We start from the raw sequence: 27,566 nt of genomic DNA, 5'->3' as shown, positions 1-27,566 counted from the left end.
GTGGGCGTGCCCAGGCGGAGTTGGGTGGGGCCAGCATCTATTTCTACCCCCTCCCCACCAAGCCGGGGATGAGCCTCCTTCCCTGGGCGTCACCACGCGTCCCAGGGTCGCACGGCCTTGAGGGAATGCACACGCGGAGCGGGGCCCAAGGTGAGCACCTGGTCCAGGCTGCGCACTCGCTACGCGCAGAGAAGCTGTGGAGCTGTGTGTGCTTGTGGGAGCGCGTGGGGGGGGGGGCCTGAGCACAGCTCCCTGGTTGAGAGGAAAGTGGGCAGGAAGTGCTTCCAGACAGCGGGGTGAAGGGGGGGTCACCAGGTGAAGTACAGGATGCCCAGTGAGATGTGCATTCAATAGTGCAGGGACATACTCACTAACAGATGATTCCTCCTTTATCTGAAATTCACACTTACTGTGATTTGCTAAATCTGACACTCCGAGGTTCAGGGAAACTAGATCTTCTGAGTTTCCAAAAGAAACTCGAAATCCATGGGGCGCCTGGGTGGCTCAGTCAGTTAAGGGTCTGCCTTCGGCTCAGGTCATGATCCCAGGGGCTCCCTGCTCAGTGGCGAGCTTGCTTCTCCCTCTCCCTCTGCCTCTCCCCCCACCCCAGCTCATGCTCTCTTTCTCGCTCTGGCTCTATTTCAAATAAATAAATAAATAAAATCTTAAAAAAAAAAAAAAGAAACTTGAAATCCTGAGTTTGATCTGCAAGCTCAGCAGTCAGTGTTGGCAGTGATCGGGTTGCTGGGGATTTGCCCCCACCAGCTCCTCCCCACCCTGCCTGGCCTCCAGTCTGCCTCAGGGTTGCTCCCATTCCCAGCCCTTCACTTGGGAGGATCCTAGGATGGTGTGGGGGTGGGGGCTCTTCTTCCCTGAGGCCTAGTTCAGGTCTTTGGCTGCAGGGGCGCCCAGCTCCACTAGCTGCCAAGCCCTGGGGGTCTCCCCATCCTTCTCTGCTAGGCACCCTAGCCCACAGAATCAGATAGGCCTTCATGAATCCTCTTCATTTGGCCTTTCCTGGGGCATTTCTATTTCCTGCTGGCCCTGCCAGGTGCAACAACCCATTCAGCCTCTAAAGAAGGCTGTTTAGGGAAACCTCATCTGTGAGGGGATTCAACCTGAGGCCACTAGCTTGCATGTCTGTGTAGAAGAACAAAATGGGGAAATACCACCTGCTAGAATCCCAATGGCAGAAGGTCTGTGCTTAGAAGAAATTGGGCAGCTGCTTGGGGTCAATGTGAGACTGGGGGGTTCTGCTGGGGTGTGGGGAGGGGTATCAGGTTTGTTTGATTTAAGAAGGCAGAGGCGACCCTGGAAGCAGGGCTAGGCTGGGAGAAGAAAATCCAATCCTACACTGGAGAAAGAGAAAGGTCTCTTAAGTCAATGTCAGAGAAAGTTTTGTGTGTGTCTGCCATGTTTCCCCACTTAGAGGCCTCTGAGAAGTGTGTGTTGCTCAGTATGGCTTTGTGTGAGTGCCTCCTTCCAGGGCATGAGGGGGTGCACAGCATGGCAGTAAGGTGGGGAAAACACTCATGGTGGCCCACCCAGAGCTTCTAGTGGGGAGGTCTGGGGTGGGGCTGGAAAATGTGCATTTCCTTATGTGTCTTTGTTCACTGGTTGGGTCTCAGTGGGAACCACTTCTCCAAGGAATCCCAGATACTGAGCCCTGAGTTGGGGCAGACAGAGTCAGAGCAAAAGGGAGCCTGGAACACACTGGCCATGCCCGTGCCCCCGACAGTGTGTCCAGAAACATGGCCCATGCTGACCACTTCTCAGGGAAGATGCTCCCGGGTGAGTCCTCCCTGGGCCTGGCCGCAGGGATGCTTGCTTGCTCTGGCCATGCTGCAGGGGGTGGGAATGGACAGACAGGCTCTTGGATGGGGAGGCAAGACAGACTATGCTGGGGCGCAGACAAGGCATGGGCTAGGGGTTGGGGATGGCTCCAGGACTCCCATGTATTGCTGAGGGGCATGCGTGTCTGTGTGTGCACGCATGTGTGCTTGCTTGTGTGTGTATCTGGCCTCCAAGAATTCCAGCGAGGGGGACTGTGCACAGCTGGAGCAGTTGCAAGGGCGGTGGTCTCCTGGGGTAGGTGTGAGAGTCCCTGAGGTCTGAGATGGGCCTTGCAGGACAGAGAGAGTCTCAGGAGCAGATGGTCTCTCATGCAAGAGAAGCAGAAGCAAAGCCTGGTGCTGAGGCTAGGCCACAGTAGCTTCCAACAGCCCACTCTGACAAGACTCAGGAAGAGGAGGGATAAAACTGTGTAGGAACAGTGGGACAGGTCAGATACTGGAGAGCTAGTCAGGTTTTTGAATTGATTTTTTAAAAAATGGTGAGCCATTGGGGCGCCTGGGTGGCTCAGTCAGTTAAGTGTCCGACTCTTGATTTCAACTCAAGTCGTGATCTCAGGGTCGTGAGATGGAGCCCCCATCAGGCTCTGTGCTCAACTTAGAGTCTGCTTGAGATTCTTTCTCTCTTTCTCCCTCTGCCCCCCCTTCACTCTTTCTAAATAAATAAACAAAATCTTTAACAAAATAACCATTGACTATTCTAGAGAGAGTGACCCAAAGAAAGTACTCTTCTGAGAAGGGCAATCTGGCTCTGCATGTGTGAGGGAGGGAAGAGTTGTGGGCAGACCAGTCCTAGATACTCACTGCGCGAGACTTATTCCGCTCCTGTTCTCTGAGCAGGAAGAAATCCACATCTCCAGACATGTGGAAAGGATTTGCTGAACGGTCAGGAACAATCACGGACACTGGAGAGGGAGATACCTCATTGGAGAGATGAGCCAGCTCTTCCAAACAGTGGCCTGTGCCTCGGGAGTCCTGGTGCCCTCCCAGCCCAGCATGAGGAACTTGAAAACACAAGCTAGTGGCAAATGTTCTCTTGGATCCAGCTGTGCCTGAAGTCGAACCCTGGCCCTTCCAACTCCATAAACTCACCTGTCTGGTTTAATCTAGTTGGATGTGGGCTTCTGTCCCTGGCATCTGAAAGAGACCTGGTGAACACAGCCCCACCTGTGTCTCAGACCTCTGGCCCCTCTCATTTAAAGTCTCAGGAACTCCTATTCCTTAGAGGAGAGAAGCAAGAGGGGGGAGGAGATGGGGCCAGCTGGCAGGAGGTCGGCCCACTCCAGAGCAGAGGCACCTGCCTGCAGAGGGCAGTGGGCAGTGGGCACACCGGGTGAACATGCCTGTCTGCAGGATTCTCCAGGAGCCTCCCAGGGGAAGGCTGAGTTTGTGGGCAAGTGAGGCAAAGCACCCGAGGCCTAGGGGGTGGGGGTCAGGCAGGAATTTGGGAGATGGGGGCTGCCAAGGACCCCTGCTCTGCTGCTCCCCCTACCTCTGTGGGTAAGGAAGAGGTTCCTGCTGCTCAGCTCAGCAGGGAGAGAACCCAGGAGGCACCAAACTAAGGGCTTAAAAATATGGATGTTTTCTCCCCTTATCCTCGATTTAGAGGAAAAGGGGTTCGTTGTAAGACAGAACAAAACAAAACAAAAAATTCTTGGAAGTAAAAGAGTATGAGAACAAAATAACTCCCCCACTTTGAAACAACTGCTGGTGACATTCTGGGGGTATTTTCTTCTAGTAACTTCCAACACCTATTTTTAATAATTTCGCATCTTAAAAAAAAACAAACACTTCACCTTCAGCAAATGCCTGCGAAATTACTAATTCTTTGCGAGCCCTGTATGCAGTTATAACGGGGTGCAGTAAGGCATGGCTTCCCCAGGGCGCCACCATGGGCTGGCTCTTGGCAATTGATTTTCAGAAGGGAGAACAGGGGCCAGGGGCTGTGAGCATTTCCAAGCTTCAGAGTCTTATGCCGACCTGCCTTCCTGGCGGTCTGTCCCATTTTACACCCTCACCAGTGAAAATCCCCTGCGAAGGGGATTTGAAGTTATGCACCGAGGGTCTCAAAATACCTCCGCACAAGATCCGTACTTATTAATGACCAAGAGTAGAGAAGCTGGCCGACTCCATCCTGCTCAGGCCTTCAGAGTGAACTAGAGCAGAAGCGAGAGGGGTGGGCCTTCTCTGGCCAGTGCGACCCCAGCAGTCACTCAGATGGTCCCGCCAGGATGCTTCGCCTGCACCCATCATGCAGAGGGGGTGGGAAAGCTCCAAGTCTACGACCTCTCTGTACTGTTCTTTCAACTTTTCTCTAAGAATTAAATCCTGTCAAAATAGTTTACAAATCTGAGTGAGAAGAGGAAAGAAAGATGATCTACTCCTGGGCCCCGCTGAGGGAAGGAAGCCCACAGGGGCCTCCAGTCAGGTCTCAGCCTGGTTTCTGGAGAGGGGAGCATGCGGAAGGAGGCGGCCCAAGACAGGGAGAGGTCACAGGGGTGGTACTGACCCCAGGGCCGTCAGGGACCTGTGGACAGGAGGGACAGAAGTGGGATGGGGCTTGTGCAGGTTGGTTTGAAGCTTAGACTCTCGTTCCATGCCTAATCATGACTTTTTTTTACACACTGACTTTGCTGCGGATAGAGAGGCTCCAGAAGAGACTGCCAAAGGGCCTCTCTGTCCGCATCAGGAGGCTGGGGAGGCAGGTGCAAATGGTGACCTGGGTACATGGCTTGTCTCCCCCACCAGGCCAACCCCATACCCCAGAAATGATGTAACGTACATTCAGAGATTGCACACAGCTCTGGACAAGAAGGGATGACTCGGGGCAGGGGAGGGGGGAGCTGCCAGGGAGAGTTGGAAGAGGGAAAGCAGCGGGCGGGGATGGGGTGAAGTGGGGAAGTATGGCTCAACCAGGCTGGGTTGTGGGGAGGAAGGTATTTGGGAAGTGACAGCTCTGGCCGCAGAAATGAGGGCCTGAGAGGCCTGGACAGAACTGCCACAGCTCGCCCCCTCCTCATGTCCTCATCCCACTCTCTCTCACTCCCTGTGCTTGTCCAGCAACCCCAGGCAGGGGCCCTAAATTCAGAATAGTGAGGACTGAGCTTGGGTGAGAGGGGCAGGGAAAAGTTAGTCTTGATGTCCCCAAACTACGTGCCAGTAGCATGCGTGGGTTGAATGTCCCATGTCCCCATCGAAGAGATTAATTATGCTAGTTAACAAGAATGAGCACTTACCATGGCCAGACCACGGACTTCGCCTGACTGAATGTTCATAATGACCCTGAGGTGGGAATTGTTGTTACTCCCGGTGAGGAAGAGGGACAGAGAGGTAAGCCGCTCAATCTATAAGTAACAATGTGGAGACTGGCTTCCCAAAACAGAAACTGCATTTGCAGTCCAGTGAGTAGGGAATGTTTCTGAATGGAAATATGTTAATGGGAAGATGAGCCTACAACCAAGACTGGCCATCATTTGAAGCAGATCATTCCAGAAATGCCAAGTTGGTTTCACATTTAGAAACCAATCAATATAATATACCCCATTAACAGAATGAGGGAGAAAATGATATGATCTTTTCAAGGGTTACAGTAAAAGTATTTGATACAATCCAAAACTGATTTTAAATCATAGTCGTAGCAACCTAGGAAAAGGAGGGGGCTTCCCAATCTGATAGAGGGAAGTGTGGTGAGCTCAGCAATGGCCCCCAAAGATGGCCACACCCTAAACCCCAAACCTGTGCCTAGATTCCTTTATATGGTAAAGGGGATTTTGCAGATGGGATGAAGTGAAGGACCTCGAGATGGAAGATGGTCCTGGATTAGACAGAGGGGCCTGATGTAATCACAAGGGTCCTTCTAAGATGGAGGCAGGAGGGCCAGAAGCAGGAGGAGCAGGTGTGACGACAGAAGCAGAGGTTGGAGTGACGTCACAGAAACCGGAGCAGGCTGTGCTGCTGGCTTTGGAGACGGAGGAAGGGGCCAGGAGCCAAGGATGTGGGCACCTCTAAGCTAGAAAAGGCAAGGAAGCAGATTCTCCCCTGGAGCTTCCGGAAGGAACACAGCCCTGTGGACCCCTTGATTCGAGAGTTCTGTAAGATTCATTTCAGACTTCTGACTCCAGAACTGTAAGATAATATATTTGTGTTGCTTTAAGCCACTGAGTTTGTGACAGCAACCACGGGATATGAGTACAGGTATCTATAAGAAACTTCGAGGGGAAATATTGCATGTTTCCCCTCCAGGATCAGGAACAAGGCATGGATACCTATCTTTGCACTTCTATGCAATGCTGTAGTTAGGCAAGAAAAAGAAATAAAAAGTACAGGATTGGAAAGGGAGGGCAAATAATGTTATCTCAAGGTGATGTGATTGTAGAGGAGAAAATCCAAAGAATCTACAAAGTGGTTACAATTAGATTAGAGACGATTTGTAGGTCTGATTGCAAAGTGAACACAAAACTTGTATAAGATACAGTATCTTCATGACCAGGACACAAAAAGTACCAACCATATGAAAATGATTGGTAAAGGGAACTCCATGAAAATTAGGAACTTTTGTTTATTAAAAGGCACCACCAAGAAAGGAAAAAGCAATCTACCAAGTGAGAGAAGGTATTTGCATACTTAGAACTGGTGAATGATTTGTTTCCAGAATATGTAAAGAGCTCCTAGAAATCATTAAAACAAAAGGACAACCCAATAGAAAAGTGAGCAAAGGCAGGGACAGGCACTTTATAACACAGAGTCATCAGTGAACGTATAGAAAGGTAATCACCCTCATTGGTCACAGGGAATATGAGATGCTAATACATATCCAGAAGGCCAGGTAATAGTAAAAGCATCGACAGTGTGCCAACTGTTGGAGAGGATGTGAGGCATCTGGAATGCTCACACCTGTTGGTGGTACAATTGTTCTGGAAAACTCATCGGTATCTACTAAGGTTAAACATACTACCAGCAATTCCACTCCTTCATATACACCCAGGAGAAATGAGTGCTTCTTTCCCTAAATGGCATGTACAAGAATGTTCATTGCAGTATTATTTGTAATATCGAAAACCCAGAAACAACCCAAATGTCCATCCACTCCAGAAAGAATAATACACTGTTGACATATGCACACAATAGGATACACACAGCCACAACAAAGAAGGGAGTCCTGTGACTGGCATTCCATAGATGTGATGCTGAGTGAACAGGATCAGGACTGCAAGAGCACAGAATGTGACTCCATTTATACAAGGTTCGAGAATGGATAAAGTGATTCTCTGATGATAGCGGAACAGTGCTGTCTCTTGGGGAAAGGGAATGTCTGGGCAGACGGAAATGTTCTAGATGGTGAATGGGGTGGAAGCTACAAAGTTGTATACATTTATTGAAACTTATCAAACTGTATACTAAGATTTGTGCATTTCACCTTCTATGAATTATACCTTAGAGAAGAAACCAAACCAAACCCAAACCCAGACTCCTCACCCTTAATGTAGCGATCAATTTAAGCATAGGCATCCATGGGTAGAAGAAGCTGTTGGGTGAATGGCTGATGGGAATCTGACAGAGGGCCAGGCGGTCACTACCTGAACCCACTGAGCATGGCATGGCCACCATCGAGACAGCTGGATGCGTGAGCTTCTTGTGAGAGGTGGTAGGAAGGATTCTCGTGGACAAAATGGAATATCAATCATGTAGGGTTATGTACAATTAAAGGAAATATGAGGAACAGAGGAACCGTTTCAATAACAATGACAATGACCAGGAAGCAAACAGACACATACAGAACGGGGGACATTCTACAGGATAATTAACACCATTTCACAGTAAGTCAAGACACAGAAAATGAAAGGACAAAGGACATGCGGGAGGGACTCTGCTAGATTTAAAGAGAGTGAAGATGATCAGATCTCATTTGAATCCTAATTAGAACGAATCTTCTATAGGAAGACATTTCTGAGATAATTGGGAAACTTCATTGTGGCCTTGCAGGGAAACATCCCTATTTTTGAAAAATGAATATTGTGGGATATAAGGATGAAATAACATGCCCAGATTTTACTTTAAAATATTCTGGCAAAGTCTGGAAGCAACCCAACTGTGTGCATTGATAGATGAATGGATAAGGAAGACGTGATACACACACACAGGAATATTACTTAGCCATAAAAAGAAGGAAATCTTGCCATTTGCAACAATGTGGATGGAGCTAAAAATATTATGCTAAACGAAATAAGTCAGTCATAGAAAGAAATACCATATGATCTCACTCATATGTGGAATTGAAGAAATAAAACAGATGAACAAAGGGGGAGAAAAAGGAGGCAAACTAAGAAACAAGTTCTTAACTACGGAGAACACACTGATGGACAGAGGGGAGGGGTGGGGGAATGGGTGAAATAGGTGATGGGGAATAAGGAGGGCACTTATGATGAGCACAGGGTGATGTATGGAAGTGCTGACTCACTATATTGTACACCTGAAACTAATATAACACTGTATGTTAACTATACTGGAATTAAAATTAAAAAATTAAAATAAAAAAAATATTCTGGCAAAGACAAAAAAAGCAAAAAAAAGCAAAAGGATAGATGCAACAAATGTGGCCAAATCTCTACTGTCCAGTCTGGTGATGGGCACCTGCGTTCACTGCATTTTAGTCTCTGCTTCTGGGCAGGTTTGGATTGTCATAATTAAAAGCAAGAGGGAACACAACGGGGGGAGGCTTGACGGCAGGGGGCTCAGCCTGGGAGAGATAGGCTCAGGGAACATGCTCACATCTGCGCCCCTCTGGAGAAGGATCAGACTGGCTAGCAAGCCTGGGGGGCAGAGCGGGAGTGCAGGGGCTCAGAGGAAGCAGTACGAGCAGCTGGCTGCCTACCCTTCCTCTTCTCAACAGGTGGCAGCCATGTGCCTCGTTGAACAGTTATACTTCTCAGCCTCCCTTACAGATACTGATGGCCACATGACAAATTTCTAGACTATGGAATGTAGGCAGAAATTGCTGGGTGGGGCTTCTGGGAAGGCTCTTTTTCCAGGGAGGGCTGAGTTGACTGGTGGGCAGTTTTGCTCTTCCCTTTACCCCTTCTCCTTGTCTGAACTCCAATGTGATGGCTGGAGCTACAGCAGCTATTTTGTGACCACATGATAACTTTACAGTTGAAAACCCTAAGGCTAAAATTGGTGGAGCAGAAAGACTTGGAAACTGGTCACCTGAGTGATTTCTTAGAACTGCTGTTTGTGGAGCCTCATGGAGTTCTGGACTGCCTCCCATATTTCCCATTACTTGAGGAAAAACAAATCCTACTTTGTTCATGTTACTATTATTTCAGGTCTCAGTAATGCATTTCCCTTTGCCACTGACACTAGAGACTACGTTGACGAGGGGAGATGTTTGACTCCCACCATGAGGGCTACGTTTACCTTTTTTCCCATGTTTCTCCTTTTTTTCTTCAATGATTGAAGAAGAACTGTTGTCCGGGGACTCCAGCCTGTTCTCTGGGGAGAGACAAAAGCAAAGCTGTGAACACAGTGTGAGGCTGGGGAGAGGCTCTGGTGCCAGCATCCTCACCTGCCTGCTGAGTGGGAGAGGGAACACAAGCAGGGGGAGTGGGAGAAGGAGAAGCAGGCTTCCTGCTGAGCAGGGAGCCCGATGCGGGGCTTGATCCCAGGACGGTGGGATCATGACCTGAGCTGAAGACAGACGCCTAATGACTGAGCCACCCAGTCGCCCCCAGTTTTTTCTTAATTGAAAAAGCAATGCACATACATAGCAGGCATTTTTAACAATGTCGTTTGATGTGTTATGATGAACACTGATATGACATGCTGATATGATGAACAATCCTCACCTGAAGCCCTCACTACCAAATGGATCTTTGTTCACCTAACTAGAGGTATTTTATGCATACACGTCTTTGTTTTTTTTTTAAGATTTTATTTATTTATTTGAAAGAGAGAGTGAGAGAGCACAAGCAGGGGGAGCGGCAGGCAGAGGGAGAAGCAGGCTCCCCGCTGAGCAAGGAGCCTGATGCAGGACTCGATCCCAGGCTGAGCCACCCAGGCATCCCATGCCTACACATTCTTAGATGCCCCTTACTTTTTTACTGAACAATGCATCTGCTTTCATGCTATAATATGGATGAACCCTGAGGACACTGTGCTCAGTGAAAGAAGCCGGTCACACAAGGACAACTTCTATGAGGTCCCTAGAGTCGTCAAATTCCTACACATAGAAAGTAGGATGGTGGGTGCCAGGGGCTGCGGAAGGGGAGATGGGGAGTTAGCGTTTAATGGGGATTCAGTTTTACAAGGCAAAAAAGTTCTGGAGACAGATGAGGGATGGTTGCACACCAATGGGAATGTACTTACAACTGAACTGTCTACTTAAAAATGCTCAAAAGAGTAAATTCTGTTATGTACAGATAGTTGACCACAATTTTTAAAAAGTTAAAAAAAAGAACATATCTGCTCATATCCAAATCTCATTGCTCCTTAGCCAGGTCCCCTGGTGGGCCGTGGGCCCTAATTTCCAGTCTTATGCAATTTTCAAGCTTGTGCAATGGTTACTCTCTAGTACCAAGTTGAGCTGGACTGTGTCTCACACACCTGGAATTTTGTCAGTCTGACAGGTGATAAATGCATCTCAGTTTTAATTTGCACTTCTTAATTACAGAAACTACTGTGTGTCTTTTCAGATGTTAATCATCCACTTGCTTCTCTCTGTTGGTATCCTTTGCCCATTTTTCTATTGGGGTGTTATAGTTTTTAAATGATCTTGACAATCTTTATCTATTAGAGGACACTAGCTCATTTGTTTGTCAGAGCTGCTGAAGATATTTTTGCTTCAGCTGATATGACAATTTCCTTTGGATTGTCTATCATGTATTTTCCTTACAGGACATTTTCGTATTTGCTTAGCGAAATGCTTCGGTGTTCTGTGTCTGCTTAGAAAGGAATTCTGCATCTGAAGGTTAAATACATTTTAAAAATTCCTGTTTCCTTCTAGTACTTTAACAGAATTAAATTTTTAAATTAAAAATTTTATAGATTTTATTTATATGACAGAGAGAGAGAGAGAGAGCAGCAGAGGGAGAAGCAGGCTCTTCGCTGAGCAGGGAGCCCGACCACGGGGCTCCATCCCAGGACCCTGGGATCATGACCTAAGCAGAAGGCAGATGCTCAACCGACTGAGCCACCCAGGTGCCCCAAATTAAAAAGTTTTAAAAATGTAAGCCTACTTTTAGAAAAATTGTCCAGGAGAAACAAGGGGAGGTGAACTGGGTGCAAAATGTCCTCATAAAAAGTGATAAAATTTTAGCACCCTGTCCCCCAACAATGGAAGCCTGGGTGTGGGCTCCGGCCATCAGAATATCCTCCTGCCTCCGGCAGCACCCCAGCAGTGTGGCAGGGAGAGGAGAGGCCAGCTCCCTGGGGAAGCCATCGGCTGACCTGCTCCACTCCAGCAGCCAGGGGTCTCTCCCCATCTACTCCCCTGAGCCACCTTCTCTGCACTCCAGGTACAAGAGGAATGGGCCACCACCGTGGACCCCAGTTCCCGCCATCTCCCTCCTTCACTCTGGGACTCACTCAGCGCCTCCCCAGCACACTGGCAAGCCTGTTCTCCCCGCTGCCAGTCCCCTCCCGCTCCTCCACGGAAGAGGGCTGGTGGCTTCGATGATGGTGTGAGTACAGGGTGGGAGGGAGGTGTGGATGCAGTGTTTTTCAGGAGAGCCCTTGGGGCTTGCTGCCTGACTGGATGTGGGCTCAGGAGAGAAGGGAGCACCAGGGATAACTGCGTCCCTTAGGTATAAACACCTTCACATCAGGTGCTGCTTGCTGAGGTGGCAGAGAAGGGCAGGAGGGGGCTGGGGGGAGCCAGAGGCCTGGAGCTCAGGCAGAGGTGCTGGGTTCAGGCACCCGTGGGAACCGCCAAACTGGGACTCTGAAGGGGCCACTCCTGATGGAGGTCTGGGGACTAGGAGCCTAGAGGACAGAAATGTGTCCCTGGCGAATAGATGGAAACTGAGGCTGTGCTCATAGTCGAGACAGAGGACGGCCTAGGAACCCCGACAGTAGAGGAGCTTGGCAAGGAGGCCTGCAGAGCAGAGGGAAGGCCAGAGAAGACCAGAGCCCTGGGAAGAGGGGGGGAGAAGGAGGGAGTGTCTGAGGGAGGTGCCCTGGGAGAGGCCTTAGCCACGGCCCCAGAGTGAGATTGGCAGCGTGGGGTGACGGGGCAGAAGCCAAGATCCCACAGGGTTAGGGAGGGGAGGCTAGTGGACATGGTAGGTTTGGGCAGCTCTCAAGGGCTGGCTGTGAATGGCCGGGGGGGGGGGGTGTTGCACAGGCAGAAGAGACCATGCAGCTGGGGAAGGGCCACCACTGGAATCCCAGCAGGACACAGAAGGTTAACATAAGTGGAGTGATTTGAGGGGTCCAAGAAGGAGCAATTCAGTGCTTTTAACAGTAGGAGCCTTGCCCATCCGTCGGCATGAGAGGGTAAAGCAGAGACACAGTCCAGAACCCAAAGAGGAAGCTGTATGAGGAGTCTTGACCACACTGAACAGCCTGGCAGGCCTTTTTTTTTTTTTTTTTTTTTTTTGAGAGAGAGAGAAAGAGAGAGAGGGGAGGAGCAGAAGAAGAGAGAGAATCCCAAGCAGACTCCATGCCCGGCACGGAGCCCGAGGCAGGGTTCGATCTCACAACCCTGAGATCAGGACCTGAGCCAAAATTAAGAGTTGGAAACAACCAACTGAGCCACCCAGACGCCCCCGGGCAGACCATTTTAAAACACAATTCACAAAACCAATCATGTGTTTACATCCTTTGCGGCAGCCAGCCCCTAAAACAGCCCCCAGTGTCACCGGGCTCTAGGCACTCACACCCTTTAGTACCCCCTCCAGCACTGGACTGTGGTTGGTTTGTGTGGCCAGCTGTGGAAGGGACAGTGTGTGACTTCTGAAGCGAGGGCAGAGAGGACATTTGGGCCCTGCCTAGCCTCTCTGGGATCACCTGCTCTGGAGGAGGTCAGCCCCAGCCCACAGCCATATGACTGAGCCTGCTTGGAGCTCATCCTCCAGCCCTGGTCAAGCCTTCAGATGACTGCGGAGGAGATCCCCTGGGCCAGAATCCCCAAGCCAAGCCCCTCATGAGCTCCTGACCCATAGAAACTGAACTAATACATGTTTACTATTGTTTGAAGCCACTAAATTTTGGGGTAATTTGCTACCCAGCAGTAGAGATCCAGCGCACTTTCAGGGGCATCCCAGGTTCGGTAGGTCCAGGACCCCGATCCACAGGGTTTGAGAGACCCTGAATGATCTCACACAGCGACCTCTGCAGCTTCTCATCTTGCTACCAGCCTCACCCCCCTCACTACCCTCTGGCCACTCGAAGACTGTCATGGACCCTCCCACAGGCAATACCACGTGATATCCCCTTTGTTTTTTTCACCCCACCGGGGTCCAAGCCCCCTCAGCCAACATCTCCCTCATCTGTTGTTGACCCTGGAAGGCCTCCTGACCCCCTCATCCAGGACAGAGGGGCCCACCTCATGTTCTCCCAGAGATGGCCCTCCCCTCTCTAGCACGTGTCACATCTGCTATTATGTAGGGGTCACCTTCCTTCACAAGATGGGAAACTGCTCCAGGACCGGTGCATTAATGCTGTCTTGTACTTTCTGTACCCGATGCTCTAGCATCTGGGTCTTACTGATCCCATAGGGACTGTCCCTACCTCTCCACCCTGGGGTTGGCCAATCCCTAGAGAAAGTAAAGGAGGTTCCTGAGAGCATGCTTTACAAATGCAAACCCACTAATCCAGAGCCCACATGCCCAGCTCCCATCTCCACTGTCAGGCTCTCATACCCAGGGCCACTGGCCCCTTCTCCAATCGCCCAGGGCCAGGTCCCAGACAACTCAGGACAGCCCCATGCCACAGAGTCCTGACATACTCAAATCAGTCAACCCTAAGCCCGCACACCCTGTGTCACCTGCTCCTTCCCATGGAAGTCACAACAAAGGCTCCTGCTCACAGTTCTCCCACTCCCTCTGCCTCTGACCCAGCCCAGTCCTTCCCTGTGTGGCCCTGCCTCCTGTTTCTAGGGATCTGGGAAGATCACAAACTACCTTTCCAATGGCAGCCATCCCCTTGTCTGCGGATCTTGCCATACCTGAGTAGTAATGAAACCTACATTTTACTTATTTTTTATTTTTTTATTTGTATGTCAATTTTAACATCTATATTATGCCTTTACATTTCAATAGTTCTTTCTCGTTACATTGATCTATCTACGTGGTGTATTCATGATTGCTTTTTTTTCCTTTTTTTAGTTAACATACAGTGTTATATTAGTTTCAGGTGAACAATACAGTGATTCAACACTTCCACACATCACCCCATGCTCGTGATGACAAGTGCCCTCCTTTATCCCCATCACCTGTTTCACCCATCCCCCACCCACCTCCCGTCTGGTAACTATCAGTGTGTTCTCTAAAGTTAAGAATTGACTTCTTGCTTTGTCTTTCTCTCTTTCTCCCCCGCTTTGCTTGTTTGTTTTGTTTCTTAAATTCCACATATGAGTGAAATCCTATGGTATTTGTCTTTCTCCGACTGACATATTTTGCTTTGCATAATGCACTCTAGCTCCATCCATGTTGTTGCAAATGGCAAGATTTCATTCTTTTTTACGGCTAATATTCCATTGTATATACACCACGTCTTCTTTACCCATTCATCAGTCGATGGACACAAGGGCTGCTTCCTTATCTTGGCTATTGTAGATAATGCTGCTATAAACTTCAGGGTGCATGCATCCCTTTGAATTAGTATTTTTGTATTCTTTGGATAAATTCCTAGTAGTGCAATTGCTGGTTCATAGGGTAATTCTATTTTAAACTTTTTGAGGAAACTCCATACTGTTTTCCACAGTGGCTGCCCCAGCTTGCATTCCCACCAACAGAGCACGAGTGTTTCTTTTTCTCTACATCCTCACCAACACCTGTTGTTTCTTGCCGATTTTAGCCATTCTGACAGGTGTGAAATGATATCCCATTGTATTGTTGATTTGCATTTCCCTGACGATGAGTGATGATGAGCATCTTTTCATGTGTCTGTTGGCCATCTGTATGTCTTTTTTGGAGAAGTGTCTGTTCATGTCTTCTGCCCATTTTTAAATTGGATTATTTGGTTTTTGGGTGTGTTGAGTTTTACAAGTTCTTTATATATTGTGGATACGAACCCCTTATTGGATATGTCATTTGCAAATAGCTTCTCCCATTCCGTAGGTTGCCTTTAGTTTTGTTGATTGTTTCCTTGGCTGTGCAGAAGCTTTTTATTTTGATGTAGTCCCAATAGTTTTTTGCTTTTGTTTCCCTTGCCTCAGGAGAACTATCTAGAAAAAAGTGAAATCTACATTTTAAAACAACAGGAACCATGCCTGTCCATCCCCAGCTCCCAGCACCAGATCCACGATGATTATCAAGAAGGCAGCTGGGTCTCTGAGGGCGGGCTTTAGAGCAGTGTCTGGGCTGGTGCTGGGGACTCTCGGGTGGTCTCTGAGAGCTGGCGGGAGTGGGGCGGGGGCAGGACAGGGTGAGACCGTCGCTCACTCAGTGTCTGCTGGCCAGTGTTTGTTGGCATTCTAACTGCGAGGTGCTGCGGTCGATGCAGGCAAGCCTCCTCAGAGCCTACGTTCTAGACAGGTGACAAACACAAATAAGACAGAGTGTTGGGCTTCCAGTAATTTTGTGTGTGTACCCAGACATGGAATTGCTGGAACATATCATTCTATGCATACTTTTCTGAGGGACCACCCTACCATTTTCCGCAGCTGTGTACCTATTTACATTCTCACCAGCAGGGCACACGGGTCCGTTTCTCTACAGCCTTGCCAGCACTTGTTACTTTGGATTTTTTTTAATAGCTATCCTACTAGTGTGATGTGATATTTCATTTTCCTAATGACTGATGATAATGTGAGCATCATGTCATGTACTTACTGGCTCTTTGGAAGATCTTCTTTGGAGAAATGTCTATCAACTCCTTTACCCGTTTTTAAGTGGGGTTGGTCGTTTTTGTTGTTGCTGAGTTTTAGGAATTCTCTATACATTCTGGGTATTAATCTTTTGTCAAAGATTTCCTTCAATGTCTGGGTCTGGAAAGGCTGAGAGGGAAGGTCCTGTCTCTTTAAATCCCTATTGACAGAGCTGGCCGGGAAGTCACCCCACCTCCCGGGGTTGGAAGCAGGCCACCCTCAGTACTGGCTTCTCAGCAACCAAGCACCCAGCTGGGTTTGGGGAGGAAAAGGCCCTTATGGGGCACTGTGGCACCAGCAAGCCATGCCAGGAATGTGGGCTGCCTGCCCCATTGTTGCTGGCCTGGAGGCCGCTCCACAAAATGCCATACTTCACCGACATTTCCCAGTCTCTCCCTCAAGCTCTGCCCTGGAAACTGCATGTGTTCATCTAGCTCCAGAGTTCCAATTTTGGAGTCTGAGAGCTCCTGCGAGCTCTGCAGTTGTTAGGTGGGGAGCCTGATTCCCGGAGCTTCCTACTCTAACATCTCCCACGATGCCACCTCATACGTGCGTATTTTCTTCTTTTAGATGTCATTGTAAATGGAGTTGCTTTCTTAATTTCCCCATTGGATTGCACAGTGCTGGTGTGTAGGAACACTAATACTGATGTTTTGATCTTGCACCCTGCAACCTGGCTGAATTCATTTATTAGCACTAGTGACTTTCTTGTGGGTTCTGGGGGATTATTTCTATATAGGATCGTGTCATCCATGAATAAGATAGTTTCACTTCTTCCTTTCCAATTTGGATATCTTTTCATTCTTTTTCTTGTCTAAATGCTCTGGCCAGGGATACATGGCTGGCTCAGTCAGTAGAGCGTGTGACTCTTGATCTTGGAATTGTAAGTTTGAGCCCCACGGTGGATATAGAGATTACTTAAAAATAAAATCTTAAATAAATAAATAAATAAATGCTCTGGCTAGAACTTCCAGCACACAGTGTTGAATAGCAGTGAAAACAGACATCCTGGCCTTATTCCTGACCTTCAGGGGAAAGCTTTCAGGCTGATAGAATTTTATTGAGGACCTGTTACATGCCAGGCTCTGGGGAGACAGCAGCACGCAAGACAGACAAACACCCCCACCTGGGTGGAGCTTACATTCTACTGGGAGAGAGAAACAAGTAAGAAACGGTGACGCAGGTGGGAGGTAGAAAGCGGTATCAAGAAAAATAAAGCAGAGGGTGACATTTAAATAAATCCTAAAGGAGGTGGAGGAGGGAGCCACAGGGAGATCTAGGGGGAGTGCATTCTGGGCAGAGGGACAGCAGTGCTCAAGACACTGAGGGGAGTGTCCCTGGCCTGGCCAAGGAACATGGGCAGCTGAGTGGCAGGTTTGGAGCAGCCCCGAGAGGGGAGCTGTTTATTGCTTTTCTCTCCAACTGTCTGCACGTTCTGTTCCAGCAAACCCCGCCCCACAAGCCCTGACTGGGAAGTCTTGGGTCTAGTCTGGGCTTTCACTGGCTCCTCTTGCCCAGGTCTCTATCAAGTGTCCTCCACCCTCTGCACCAGGGGTGAGGCCTTGCCCCGGGTCTCCAGGGAGGCTCTGCGGAACCAGCCCCTCTGCCCGTGTCACAGACATTGGCATCTCTACTCATAAAAGTCATCAAACCCAGAAACTGCAACCTCCCTGCTTCAACCCCTCTCAACATCTTAACAGAGCTGAATAGTCCTCCCCATGGTCCATAAGGCCCTACCCGAGTGTTTTCAGACTGGCCTTCTGCCTCTTGCTCTAGTGCTGCAAGCTCGTACCAGCCTCCGCCTTTGCTGGCCCTTCCCCACTGCCTAGAATGCCCTTCTCCCTCTTTCATCCTTCAGGATTGTTATGGATAGGCATCAAATGTCACCTCCTCTGAGAGGCCTTCCCTGACTACCTCTCCCATTTAAAGTAAACCCTGCCCCCTGCCCAAAGCTTCCAGTAGGTTTCCTTTCTACTGCTTCTTGGCTGTTGTACATATAGACTGGCTGTTTGCTTTGCAATGCCTGCCTCCCTCGTCACAATGTAAGTCCCACGAGGGGGAGGGTTTTATTTGCCCCTGAATCCCCAGTGCTTAGAACACAAGTGCCACATCCAGCTGGCACTTAATAAGGATTTGTGAATGAAGACCAAACCCAGAGCTCACTCTTCTGATGTCAAATTCCAGCTAAGTCTTTGCCCAGACCCCTTAACGGCCCCTCCACTTGCGCTCCCCGAGTATCTTCTTCCGAATCGGACTTCACACACTGGGAGACTAGCCAAAACCCTAAAGGTGGGGTGGTGGGTGTCGTAATAGTGAGTGGAGACACTAATAATAGCAGTATCAAAGAGCTGAGCCCTTGACATGTATCTCCCCTTACAGCTCACAGTAGCCTCTGGGAATCGGGATTGCTCCCATTCCACAGATGAGGCAGCTGAGGTCCAGAGAAGTGCTGTACTCCACCATGCATGTCTGACCCCGGCGTTCCCGCCCTCAGCTGGGGCATTCTCAGCTGGGCTCCAGAAACCCTATCTGTACCTGGCCCAGGCTCAGAGCTGTGTCCCTAGGCCCTTCTCCCCCAGGAGGCCCCTCTCTCTCAGAGTCTTTCTGGCCCCTACCTTAGTCCCCAGCTCCTGCAGCTGAACCCAGGATGTCAGGCTCAACTGTTCTCCTGGCCTGGGCCTCTGGCCGATGTGCCCCCATCCAGGCTGACTTCACTTGCCTGCCTCCCAAAGGCACAGAACCCTCAACCCAGACCATGGAGATCAGCTTAGGGGGGCCTCTTGTTTGCATGTCACCGCCAAGGGAAGTGATATACCCAGTCTCGAGTGTCACAGGATACCCCCCATTAACTATCCTCCTGGTACCACAGGATGAATCAGTATGGTTTATAAAGCCTTCAACCATCTTGTGCCAGTTGCATTGTTTTGTTTATGTGTGTGTGTCTAAAGTTAATTTGTTATCTGCAAACATTTCAAAGCTTTTTTTTTTTTTTTTTTTTGTAACTCCATTTCAGACTTTCTTCATTTTTCAATTTGCTCTGGAGCAGAGTGAGTGAGTGCACAATCGCAACAGTGGGGACAAGTGTTGAGAGCAGCACGTGTTTGAAACCAGCTCAGTGCCCACTCACATGGACTGGTTAAGTAAACTATACTACATTCACACTATGGGATCACTGTTCTGCTCACAACACTAAAAGTCTAAGGGAACTTGTGATGTATTGTTAAGGAAGAGTCTCCACAATGTCGGGGTTAGTGGAAAAAGGGAGGTGCAGGAAGCCTGTTTCTTGTGTGACCGTTTGTGTGAGAAAAAAACAAACTGTACAAGCCATATCCGCATTTGCCTGTGTGCACAGAGCATGTGCGTGGAGCGCGTGGAGCAGGAGGTGAGAGACTCGTGCCACTGGCCATCTCGGAGGAGGGGATACTGGGTATTTGGGGACAGGAGGGGCCTTTCACAAGAGGGGGCTTGGAACACTTTTTGAATGTTGAACCATGGGAATCCTTTACCTATTCAAAACCAAATTAAATTAAAAGCTGACGGAGGTAAGGAGCACCGAGGCACCAGCAGGCAGTACTGCCCAGCCTGCCCGCCTCAGCCCCCACAGCCCCCAGAGGGGCGCCAGCAGCTTCCCTCCGTGCTCCGGCGGGGGCACCTGGCTGCAGACGTGGCACTTCGGAGGAGGCAGGACGTCTCCCACGAGGGCCTGGGGCCAGCTGCTACTTCCTCTGGGCTCAGCCCAGTGACCTTAGCTGCAGAGAGGCTGAGAGAGACCCACTTACACTATGGTGCCTTCCACAACGTTATGTGGTGAATTGTGTCCCCCGCCCCCCACCCAATTAACATTTTTGAAGACTTGAAAGCCTAACTTCCAGCACCTCACAAGGTGACCCTGTTAAGAAACAGGGTCATTGCCGCCGTAACTTAGATGAGGTCATGCTGGAGTAGTGTGGGCACCTAATCCTATATGACTCCTGACCCTAATTAAAAGGGGAAATTTACAACAGGCACGCACACAGGCAGAACGCCATGGGATGATGAAGGCAGAGATAGCAATGACACGTTCCGTCCAAGGAACACCAAAGATTGCCAGCAAACAACCAGAAGCTTCCTAGGAGAGGGCCTGGAACAAACTCTTCCTCTCGGCCCTCAGAAGGAACCAACCCTGTCAATGACACCTATATCTTGGACTTCAGTCTCCGAACTGTGAGACAATAAATTTTTGATGTTAAAGCCACAACTGGGTGGTGGCACTTTATTACAGCGGCCCTAGGAAATAAAGCATGGAGTTTCTAGAGAACCTGGCATACCTATGATCTCTGCCTCATGGCCTGATTTGGAATCACCTTAACCCTCAATTAAGTCTGGATGTCACTGTCCCAGGCTCCCGAGGCTGTCTTTGACTCTGAGCCCACACCAGCCCCATACTTACTGTTGTAAGTCATACCCTTGGAGACCACAGTAGACACGATCTTGGACATCTGGGCAGAGGAACAAAGGCTTGTTGCAAAGCTTGATTTTGGCTAAAGGCGATTCCAACCTGAGGAGTGACACAGTGCTTGAGCCAGATGATCCCCAGGCCCTCAGCAACCCTTGCCCCCAGGTGGCTGAGAACACTTGGCATTTACTGAGGGCCTGCCATGTGGCCAACACCCATAGCTCCCTGCCTCCCCCTTCCTTCACCCTCTCTCCCCTCCTTGACTTAGTTCTAGCTGCCCTGCCTAATCTTCCTGTTTCTAGAACATGCCAACCTTGGTCTGCCTCAGAACCTTTGCATATACCACCTCCTTAGCCAAAAAATGTTCACTCACACCCAGCTGGGGAGGAGGGTTCTCTCCCTTCAGCTCTGAGCTCAGGTCACCCACTTCAGAGACACCTTCTCTAACCACTCCATTCCAAAATGGTTTCTTTCTCCCCAACTCCATAGGACCTCACTTTACTTTCTTCTCTGCAATTATCACTATCTGATTTGTCACTTTAAAAAAAAATCGGTGCATTGCCTATTACCCCTTGAATGTAAGCTCCAAGAGAACAAGGGTATTTTCTCATTTGGAGCCAATGCGCTCATCAAGGTGCCTGGCATAGCCTTGGAGCTTCTTAACTATTCATTGAATGAATTTTTCATTTTGCAAAGGAGGAAGTAAAGGAGAGATTAAGCGAGGTGTCCAAAGTCATACAGCAAGGAAGGACCGTAGCTGGGATTCCAGCCCAAGATTCCTTGACTCCAAAGCCTGCGCCCTTCCAGCAGCATTCTGCTACAACCCAGGCGGAAAGGAATCCCGGTCCTGAAGAGGCACTAGTTAGCAGCGCCCCGTCTCCCTGCGCCCCAACTCGGCGGGGATGCGCCGTGGGCCATACAGCAGGGGTGCACAAGGCAAGGAAGGATTGAGGGATGGCTAGGTAGTTAGGTACGTGATAAAGCCAATCTAGCAATGAGTAAGGAAGGGCGGGCAGCCTTGCAAAGGGGCCTTGCAAGGGGCGCCCGAGGAGCCCGCCCCAGGCCTCGCGCACCCCCGACCCGACGTCGCGCGCAGCCAGCGGCCCCGCGCGCCCAGGCTACCTCCGAAGCCTCCGCACGGCAGTTCCCTGCTCCCAGCGCCCGGGCGTTCCGTTTACGTCGCCAAGGCAACCATTCTCCCTGCCCGCCAGGGCGGTGACGTCACAAAGCCAAAGAGCCCCGGCTGCGTGGGGGTGGGGCCTGCGGGCGGGTCCCGCCGCTGAGGAGAGGCCGGGAGCCCCGCCGTCCGAGGTCGGGAGCCCAGCCGTCCGAGGTCGGCGCGCCTCCTGGACAGCGTCTGGGATGGGGTCTGGGGCACAGGAGTTTCCTTCCTCCGTCATTCCTTATTCCGCACGCCTCCTGCTCTTTTCCTTTCGTTCCCGATTCATTTAATCAGTGTGCACCTCGGGATGCATGTGGTGCAAACACAGACCTGTCCTTTCTGCCGAGTCGACCTCACTTTCTAGAGGGGCCGTTCTTAAAAGTACGGTCCCGGGGCCGGCAGCAGCAGATAATGCCGGGAACTCGTTAGAAAAGCAAAAGTTGTGCCCGCCCCTGAAGCAGAAAGTCTGGGGGGCGGAGCCGTGCAAACTGGGTGGTAACCAGCCCTCCCCGTGAATACAATGCTGGCTGAGGCTTGAGAATCACTACTCCAGGGAGTGAATGAGACTATTCTAATAAAGACACAGAATGACAAGGGCTATCAGTAGACAGGGGAGGGACGGGGTGATGAAGAGCAGGGATCCAGTTTAGATAGCCCAGATTCATTAGCTGATGGGGCCATGGGCTGTAGGTTGTGCCCTCTGCCTTCCCAGCTCAGGTCCCTGGCTCCTCCAAAACAGGAGAACCCCTCCCGGGGTTCCCACCATGGTCACCAGATTGTCCCACGCATCTAGGGAATTTGCAGATTGACAAAGCCTGCTTGGAGCTGGGGCACAGTCAGGGCTCTGTCTTTCTAGCGATACTCTGTGCTCTGGAACAGTCTGTAAGCAAGTGAGTGCCGGTGAGAATCCCAGCAGCTCCCGCTCTGCCCAAGGCTGGTGTGGTGGGTAGGAGAGCAGTGCCAGGGAATGTGGAGGGGCTCTCTGCGATGGAAGAGACGGGGATCCCTGAATCAGCACTGGAGGACAGCATCCCACTGGCAATATCTACAGCTGGCTTTGTACAAGGGAGGAAGGACAGTTTTATTATGTCAAAAGCCATATATGTGATTTGTGCATGAGTGTGTGTGTGCGCACCCACATGTATGTGGGGGGGACTGTTTGCTACAGCAGCTAGCTGTACCTGAACAGACAAGTGGTTTCCCTTGAGCCCCAGAATAGAGGCTCCTTCCACTGTCATTTAAAGGCCTAAATGTTTTAGCCCCTGCCTGTCTCTGCAGCCGCAGAATAAGGAGCTAGGCATTGATTGGAGTCAGAGATCAGCAAGCACCAGAGGCACTTTATTAATTAATGACCGAGGTAGGAAAGCAAAGAGTTCCAAAATGGTTTATTGCAAATACTTGGAGTTCTAATGAGACTTTTAGGACTCTCGAAAATAGGTGACCCAAAGAGGGAAAAGCTACTGAGCATACTATCAATTCATTGTTATTAGCAGGTACACTTATGAACTATTGTGAATTATCTGTGAACCTTTACAGAGTGTTTCTGGGTGCCTGGCACTGTTCTCTGTGCCCATTTAATGCAGACTGCCAGTGAAATTGGCCCCTGTTATTACCCCCACTGTTAGTGGGGAGATTGTATCACCGTGAGATTAAGAAACCTGCCCAGCAGAGCCAGGGAGCACCAGAGACAGGGTTTACCCGCAGTGGAATTTTGTCTTTGCTCTTAACCAGACACATACTGGCTCTTACCAGGCATTGTTTCATAATTCTATGCAATTATCCAAAGCAATGATGCATACACTTTGCAAAAGCCCAAAAAGTCCAAAGGTGTGCTTCCTAAAATGGGCCCAGCACGCTCCTGCTTCGTGACTCTGCCCAAAGGTGTACCTCATAATAAAGACACATTCTCTACCTAATGTATGTGTTCCTGTCTTCGCTTTGGCTTGTCGGTTATTTTGAAGATTAGAGAACTCCCTAGAAAATGTGGTCTTCTTTTTTAACTTATAATTTTAGCCTAAAAAAACCTAACTATAGACACAATTTGTAGATTAAAAGCTAATATAAAAAAATTAGACACATTGATGGAGACATACATAGATGGATAGGTGATAAAGATGGATAGAGATGGGTTAGTTGTAGAATCTAAGTGGTGGGTATGTGAGTGTTCATTACAAATTTCAATTATTTCTATATGTTGAAGTTTGAAATTTTTCATAATAAAATATTGGGGGAAAATCTGAGGATCTTCTTAAAGGAGAAATTGTATTCCTGATTTCCTACTTCCTTCCTCAAGGGAGTGTATCAGTCAGGGTTCTTGGTATCAGACATCAACTAGAACAGGTTAAAGGAGGAAGGGGAAGAAGAGGGGCTCCTGGAGCCTGCAGGGGACAGGGAACCAGGCAGGGAGATGGTGTGGCCAGCGGAGCCCAAAGCTGGCTGCAGGTGTGTCCTGGTGGAGACACTAAGGCTGTGATTCAGAGTGTGGCTATGGGAGTTGGCCTGTCAGAACCTCGGTCACCTGCCAACACCTTCTGTCTCATAGGCAGGAGCCTAAGGGTCCCTGCCTTCACCCTGGCTGAAAGGGAGGCTGGGAGAGAGAGCTTCTATGGTGGGAGGTGGGGGCTTCTAAAGTGGGGAGTCCCCCAACCCAAGAAGGGTGTTTAAAGGCACAGGTGGCACCTTTAAACCGGAAGGACGAGCACCTGTGTCTGTTCTGCATGGCACCAAGTCTCAGGTTGTCCCCGTATCACCAACTCTATGCTTTTTTTCCCCCCTAACCTTTCCCCTTTTGGGGGGATGTCCTTTATTATGCTGGTAAATTCCTACTCATTTCTCAAGACTCAAGTCAGGGGTTGCCTTCCTGGAAAGCATCCCTGAAACTCGCCAGTGTGGCTTTCTGTGAGCCTACAGCCTGCCTCCTCTAGATCCATCCCCAGACATTTTGTGCCTCTGGTGGCTGGGCAGGTCTGGTGGGGAGGAGAGTGGAAGGCAGGAGATATGAGAGAGCCAGGGCATCTGTCCCCTCCCTCTGCTTCCTGTGACTCCTCAGGCTGTGGCTACCTCAGGCGGGCCTGTTGTGGTTCTAGCCCTAGTTGGGAGCCCTGGGTCCTGGGCCCCAAATCACCACCTCCCTCCTCAGCCTGGGGTCTGCTCTTGCTAATTTCTGATGGCCTCACCATTCCCATTTTGGCACCTATTTACTTCCATCATGTGTGTAATCAATTCCCTATATTAAATTCCCTCCCTTTGAAAGCCTTTGAGGGCTTCTGTTTTCTGGACCCATTAAACAGAGGCAGGAGAGAACGGTGGCCAAGAGGAGGGGCTGTGGCATCAGTTCAGGTGGGATCCAGATCCTGGCTCTGTTGCTCACTGACTCTGTGGCTTTGGGCAAGTTACTTAGTGCTCTGGGCCTCAGTTTCCTCCTCTAAAAAGTGGGAATGATAACAATGACCTGGGAGAATATTGTGTGGTTAGCACAGAACCTGGCACCTAGTTGGGCCTCAAATAATACTTGTGTGCCAATATTATAGTAGGATCTGAAGGCTGTGTCTGACTGAGAAGGTCCATCTACAGGCCTGGTCCTGTGTGCATATAGGGCGTCCCAGCCAGGTTGCTATGATCTCTGTGAGAAAGCTGAGGGTGGGAGACGAGAAGCCATTTGCCCAAGGCTACACAGCCTCTAAGTGGCAGAACTGGGACTCAAACCCAGGCAGTCGGACTCCCTAGCCCAGGCTATGAAGGGCCACCACGTGCCTCTTCCCACTGGCCTGGGAAGAGGCGGCGCTCAGCTGGCTGGGGAGGGCCAGGGCCTGGGGCCTGGGGCTTTGGACTGGGGCTGGACTCGACTGCTTGCTCAGCCAGGCAGCGTCCTGTCCCAGCCTTGCCTGCAGTTGTCTGCCTTGGGTGGTTTGACCCCGACCCCAAATAATTCAAGCTGACTTTAGAACCTCTTTCCTAGGCGTGGTGCCACCCACCACAGTCAACAGCTCTAGACAACATGCAGCACATCCACTGATAGCTCTTGCAAGTCTGGAGGCTTACCGTGGCGCAGAAGGGAATATACCTGCAGCAGGTGGAGACACGGGAGGATTTCAGTTGACCTCCCAGCCAGGACTGGGTCCACACCTTAGCCGTAAGATGCCTTACTCGCCTGGGTACCTTGCATCTGGATTTCCTTTTGTTTCTTCCTTCAGCCTCTGACATTGCAGGATCTGGAAAGAGACCGAACTGTGTCTAATCTGCGTCACGGTGTGTCAGCTTCAGTGGGCATGACTGACCGTGTGTGCTGTTTCCACTTTACAAGCTGCAAGAGGCCATCTCCCCAGTTCAGGCTGTGGTCTGCAAGACCTCCATCTGCTGTGTATCAGAAGAAGCTGCCAAGTCCTGGCCAGTGAGTCTGAAGCACCAGGCCACCTCCCTCTTGGGGACCCCTCCTACCCTACTGCCCTCGCCTGCCCTTGGGGTGCTCTGGCCTGGCATATTTTTTATGTCACGGTCATCAGACTGCTTTCCTGCCAGCTCAGATGGACAGATGATTTCATTGGCATCTGGGGAGAAAACAGGGTGGACTTGGCATCCACATTTGACTACAGTGTTAAGTGGGATGATAAGGAAGGTCTTGAAGCTGAGGGTAAGATTTGGTTGGCTTGAGCATCTTGGAGGGTGTTAAAAAAGAAGAAGAAATGTTCTTGCATGACTAACATTGAAAAATGTTCATTGGATTTGTCAAATAGGAGACTGTCAGTGGCCTGGGTGAGAGTAGTTTCAGGAAATACTGGGCGTTAACTAATGGGTGAGGAAGGAGGAGACACAAGGGTCTTGGCCGAGGCCCTGTCTTACCTTTTGAGGGCAGGGCTGGCACTGACCCACAGTGGGACTGGGAGATCTGACCAAGCTCTTCCCTGCAGCTCTGCTGAAGCTGAGGTCATCAGAGGCAGACCCGGTGCCACAGCTCAGGAGTTGGACGGCCAAGGCGCAGGAGAATCTGTGTGCTGGCTGGGAAAGTTGCAACGGCATCATCCTGGATCAAAGATGGTGCTCCAGTGCCTGGTCTTCACAGGCTTTGGGGGTGGGCTGGGGTGCAGGTCCCAGGTGGTCACAGGGATTGTGGTCATCCTGGAAGAGGGGCTGAAACTAGACCAGGCTTGAGGGCGCAGAGGAAGCAAGACAGAGAGAGAGAGGGAGAGGAGAAAGAGGACAAGACGGTGGACCACGGTGCTGAGGAGGCAGGGGCGGTGGTGGCGTGCAGCTCAGGCGGGGGAGGACATTCTTTCTTTGTGACCAGGAGATCTGAGGCAGCAGGGTGTCACTTCCTGGACTGTGCCCCACAAGAGCGTGTCATTTATCTTCAGGAGCCCAGGATAAGGAGAGTCTCAGTAATAGTTCCTGACATCATTTAGGTTGCATTTTGCTTCAAGAAACAGAAAGCTCCATGAGAAAATGACTTAATTAAGAAGGCAATATCATTTCACACAAGGAGAAGTCCCACATAACACTTGTCACATCTCCTTAGCAAAAAAGATTTTTCACACATGCCTAAAACAGTCCTAGCATGGAAAATGGGAACTCTGTGGGAGATCCCAGCCCTGGGGAAGAGGGCACATGCCTGGACCCCATCAGTTGTGTTAGCAAGGAGATGGGGGGGGAATTCATCCAGCACCAAGGAGCCCAGTGCAGGCTCTCCCATGGATGCACGGGGAGATCTCCATGTATGGCACACATGCCAAAATACCTTCCACCCCCTCTGTTCGGAGCCTACTTGGCTTCCAGGCCCTTACCTCTGTGTCATCCTGTGCCAGGGCACTAGCCGCTGGCCTCCTAGTCCTCTCTGCCTGGCTTACCCCTAGCTATTCTTTAAACCTCAACTTAGAAGTCGTTTGTCAGCCCAGCTATCCCTGGTCCCCAAGTCTGGGCTGATACACTCTTACAGTGCCCTTCAAAGCAAAGAGGGTATCTTTTCTGTTGTCCTGTAGGTCCCATGAGGACAAGAACTATGCCCTGTGACCGCTTGACCCCAATGCTTTGCACAGTACCTAGCACACAGAAGGTGTTCCATAAATATTTTGTCAAATGTCAATGGATAGTGGATGGTGAGTG

The 27,566-nt window shown here is 50.0% G+C and overlaps 1 protein-coding gene and 1 long non-coding RNA gene across 3 annotated transcripts in view; one reads left to right on the top strand and one right to left on the bottom strand.

Annotated features, from left to right (window-relative positions):
- CFAP100 (cilia and flagella associated protein 100) overlaps positions 1 to 21,890 on the bottom strand; it is a 52,901-nt gene extending 31,011 nt beyond the window's left edge. Inside the window, exons 1-4 of one of the 2 annotated variants that reach the window (XM_036077827.2) lie at positions 21,431 to 21,890; positions 20,303 to 20,410; positions 9,264 to 9,338; positions 2,655 to 2,755 (exon numbers count right to left, since the gene is read on the bottom strand). In XM_036077827.2, the coding sequence (XP_035933720.1) occupies positions 2,655 to 2,755; positions 9,264 to 9,338; positions 20,303 to 20,351 (225 nt within the window). In that variant the 5' untranslated portion in view covers positions 20,352 to 20,410; positions 21,431 to 21,890. The remainder of the gene's footprint in view (positions 1 to 2,654; positions 2,756 to 9,263; positions 9,339 to 20,302; positions 20,411 to 21,430) is intronic. The other variant, XM_036077828.2, reaches the window with a different exon arrangement.
- LOC118526538 (uncharacterized) lies at positions 110 to 27,566 on the top strand. Its single transcript, XR_013448655.1, has 3 exons — positions 110 to 150; positions 25,664 to 25,860; positions 26,378 to 27,566. It is a non-coding gene; the product is annotated as an uncharacterized LOC118526538 (long non-coding RNA).

This window comes from Halichoerus grypus, chromosome 1, assembly GCF_964656455.1.
Source record: "Halichoerus grypus chromosome 1, mHalGry1.hap1.1, whole genome shotgun sequence".
In the NCBI taxonomy this organism is placed as follows: Eukaryota; Metazoa; Chordata; class Mammalia; order Carnivora; family Phocidae; genus Halichoerus; species Halichoerus grypus.
Note: the sequence above shows the minus strand (reverse complement) of the source record. Positions and strands in the feature narration are given on the sequence as shown.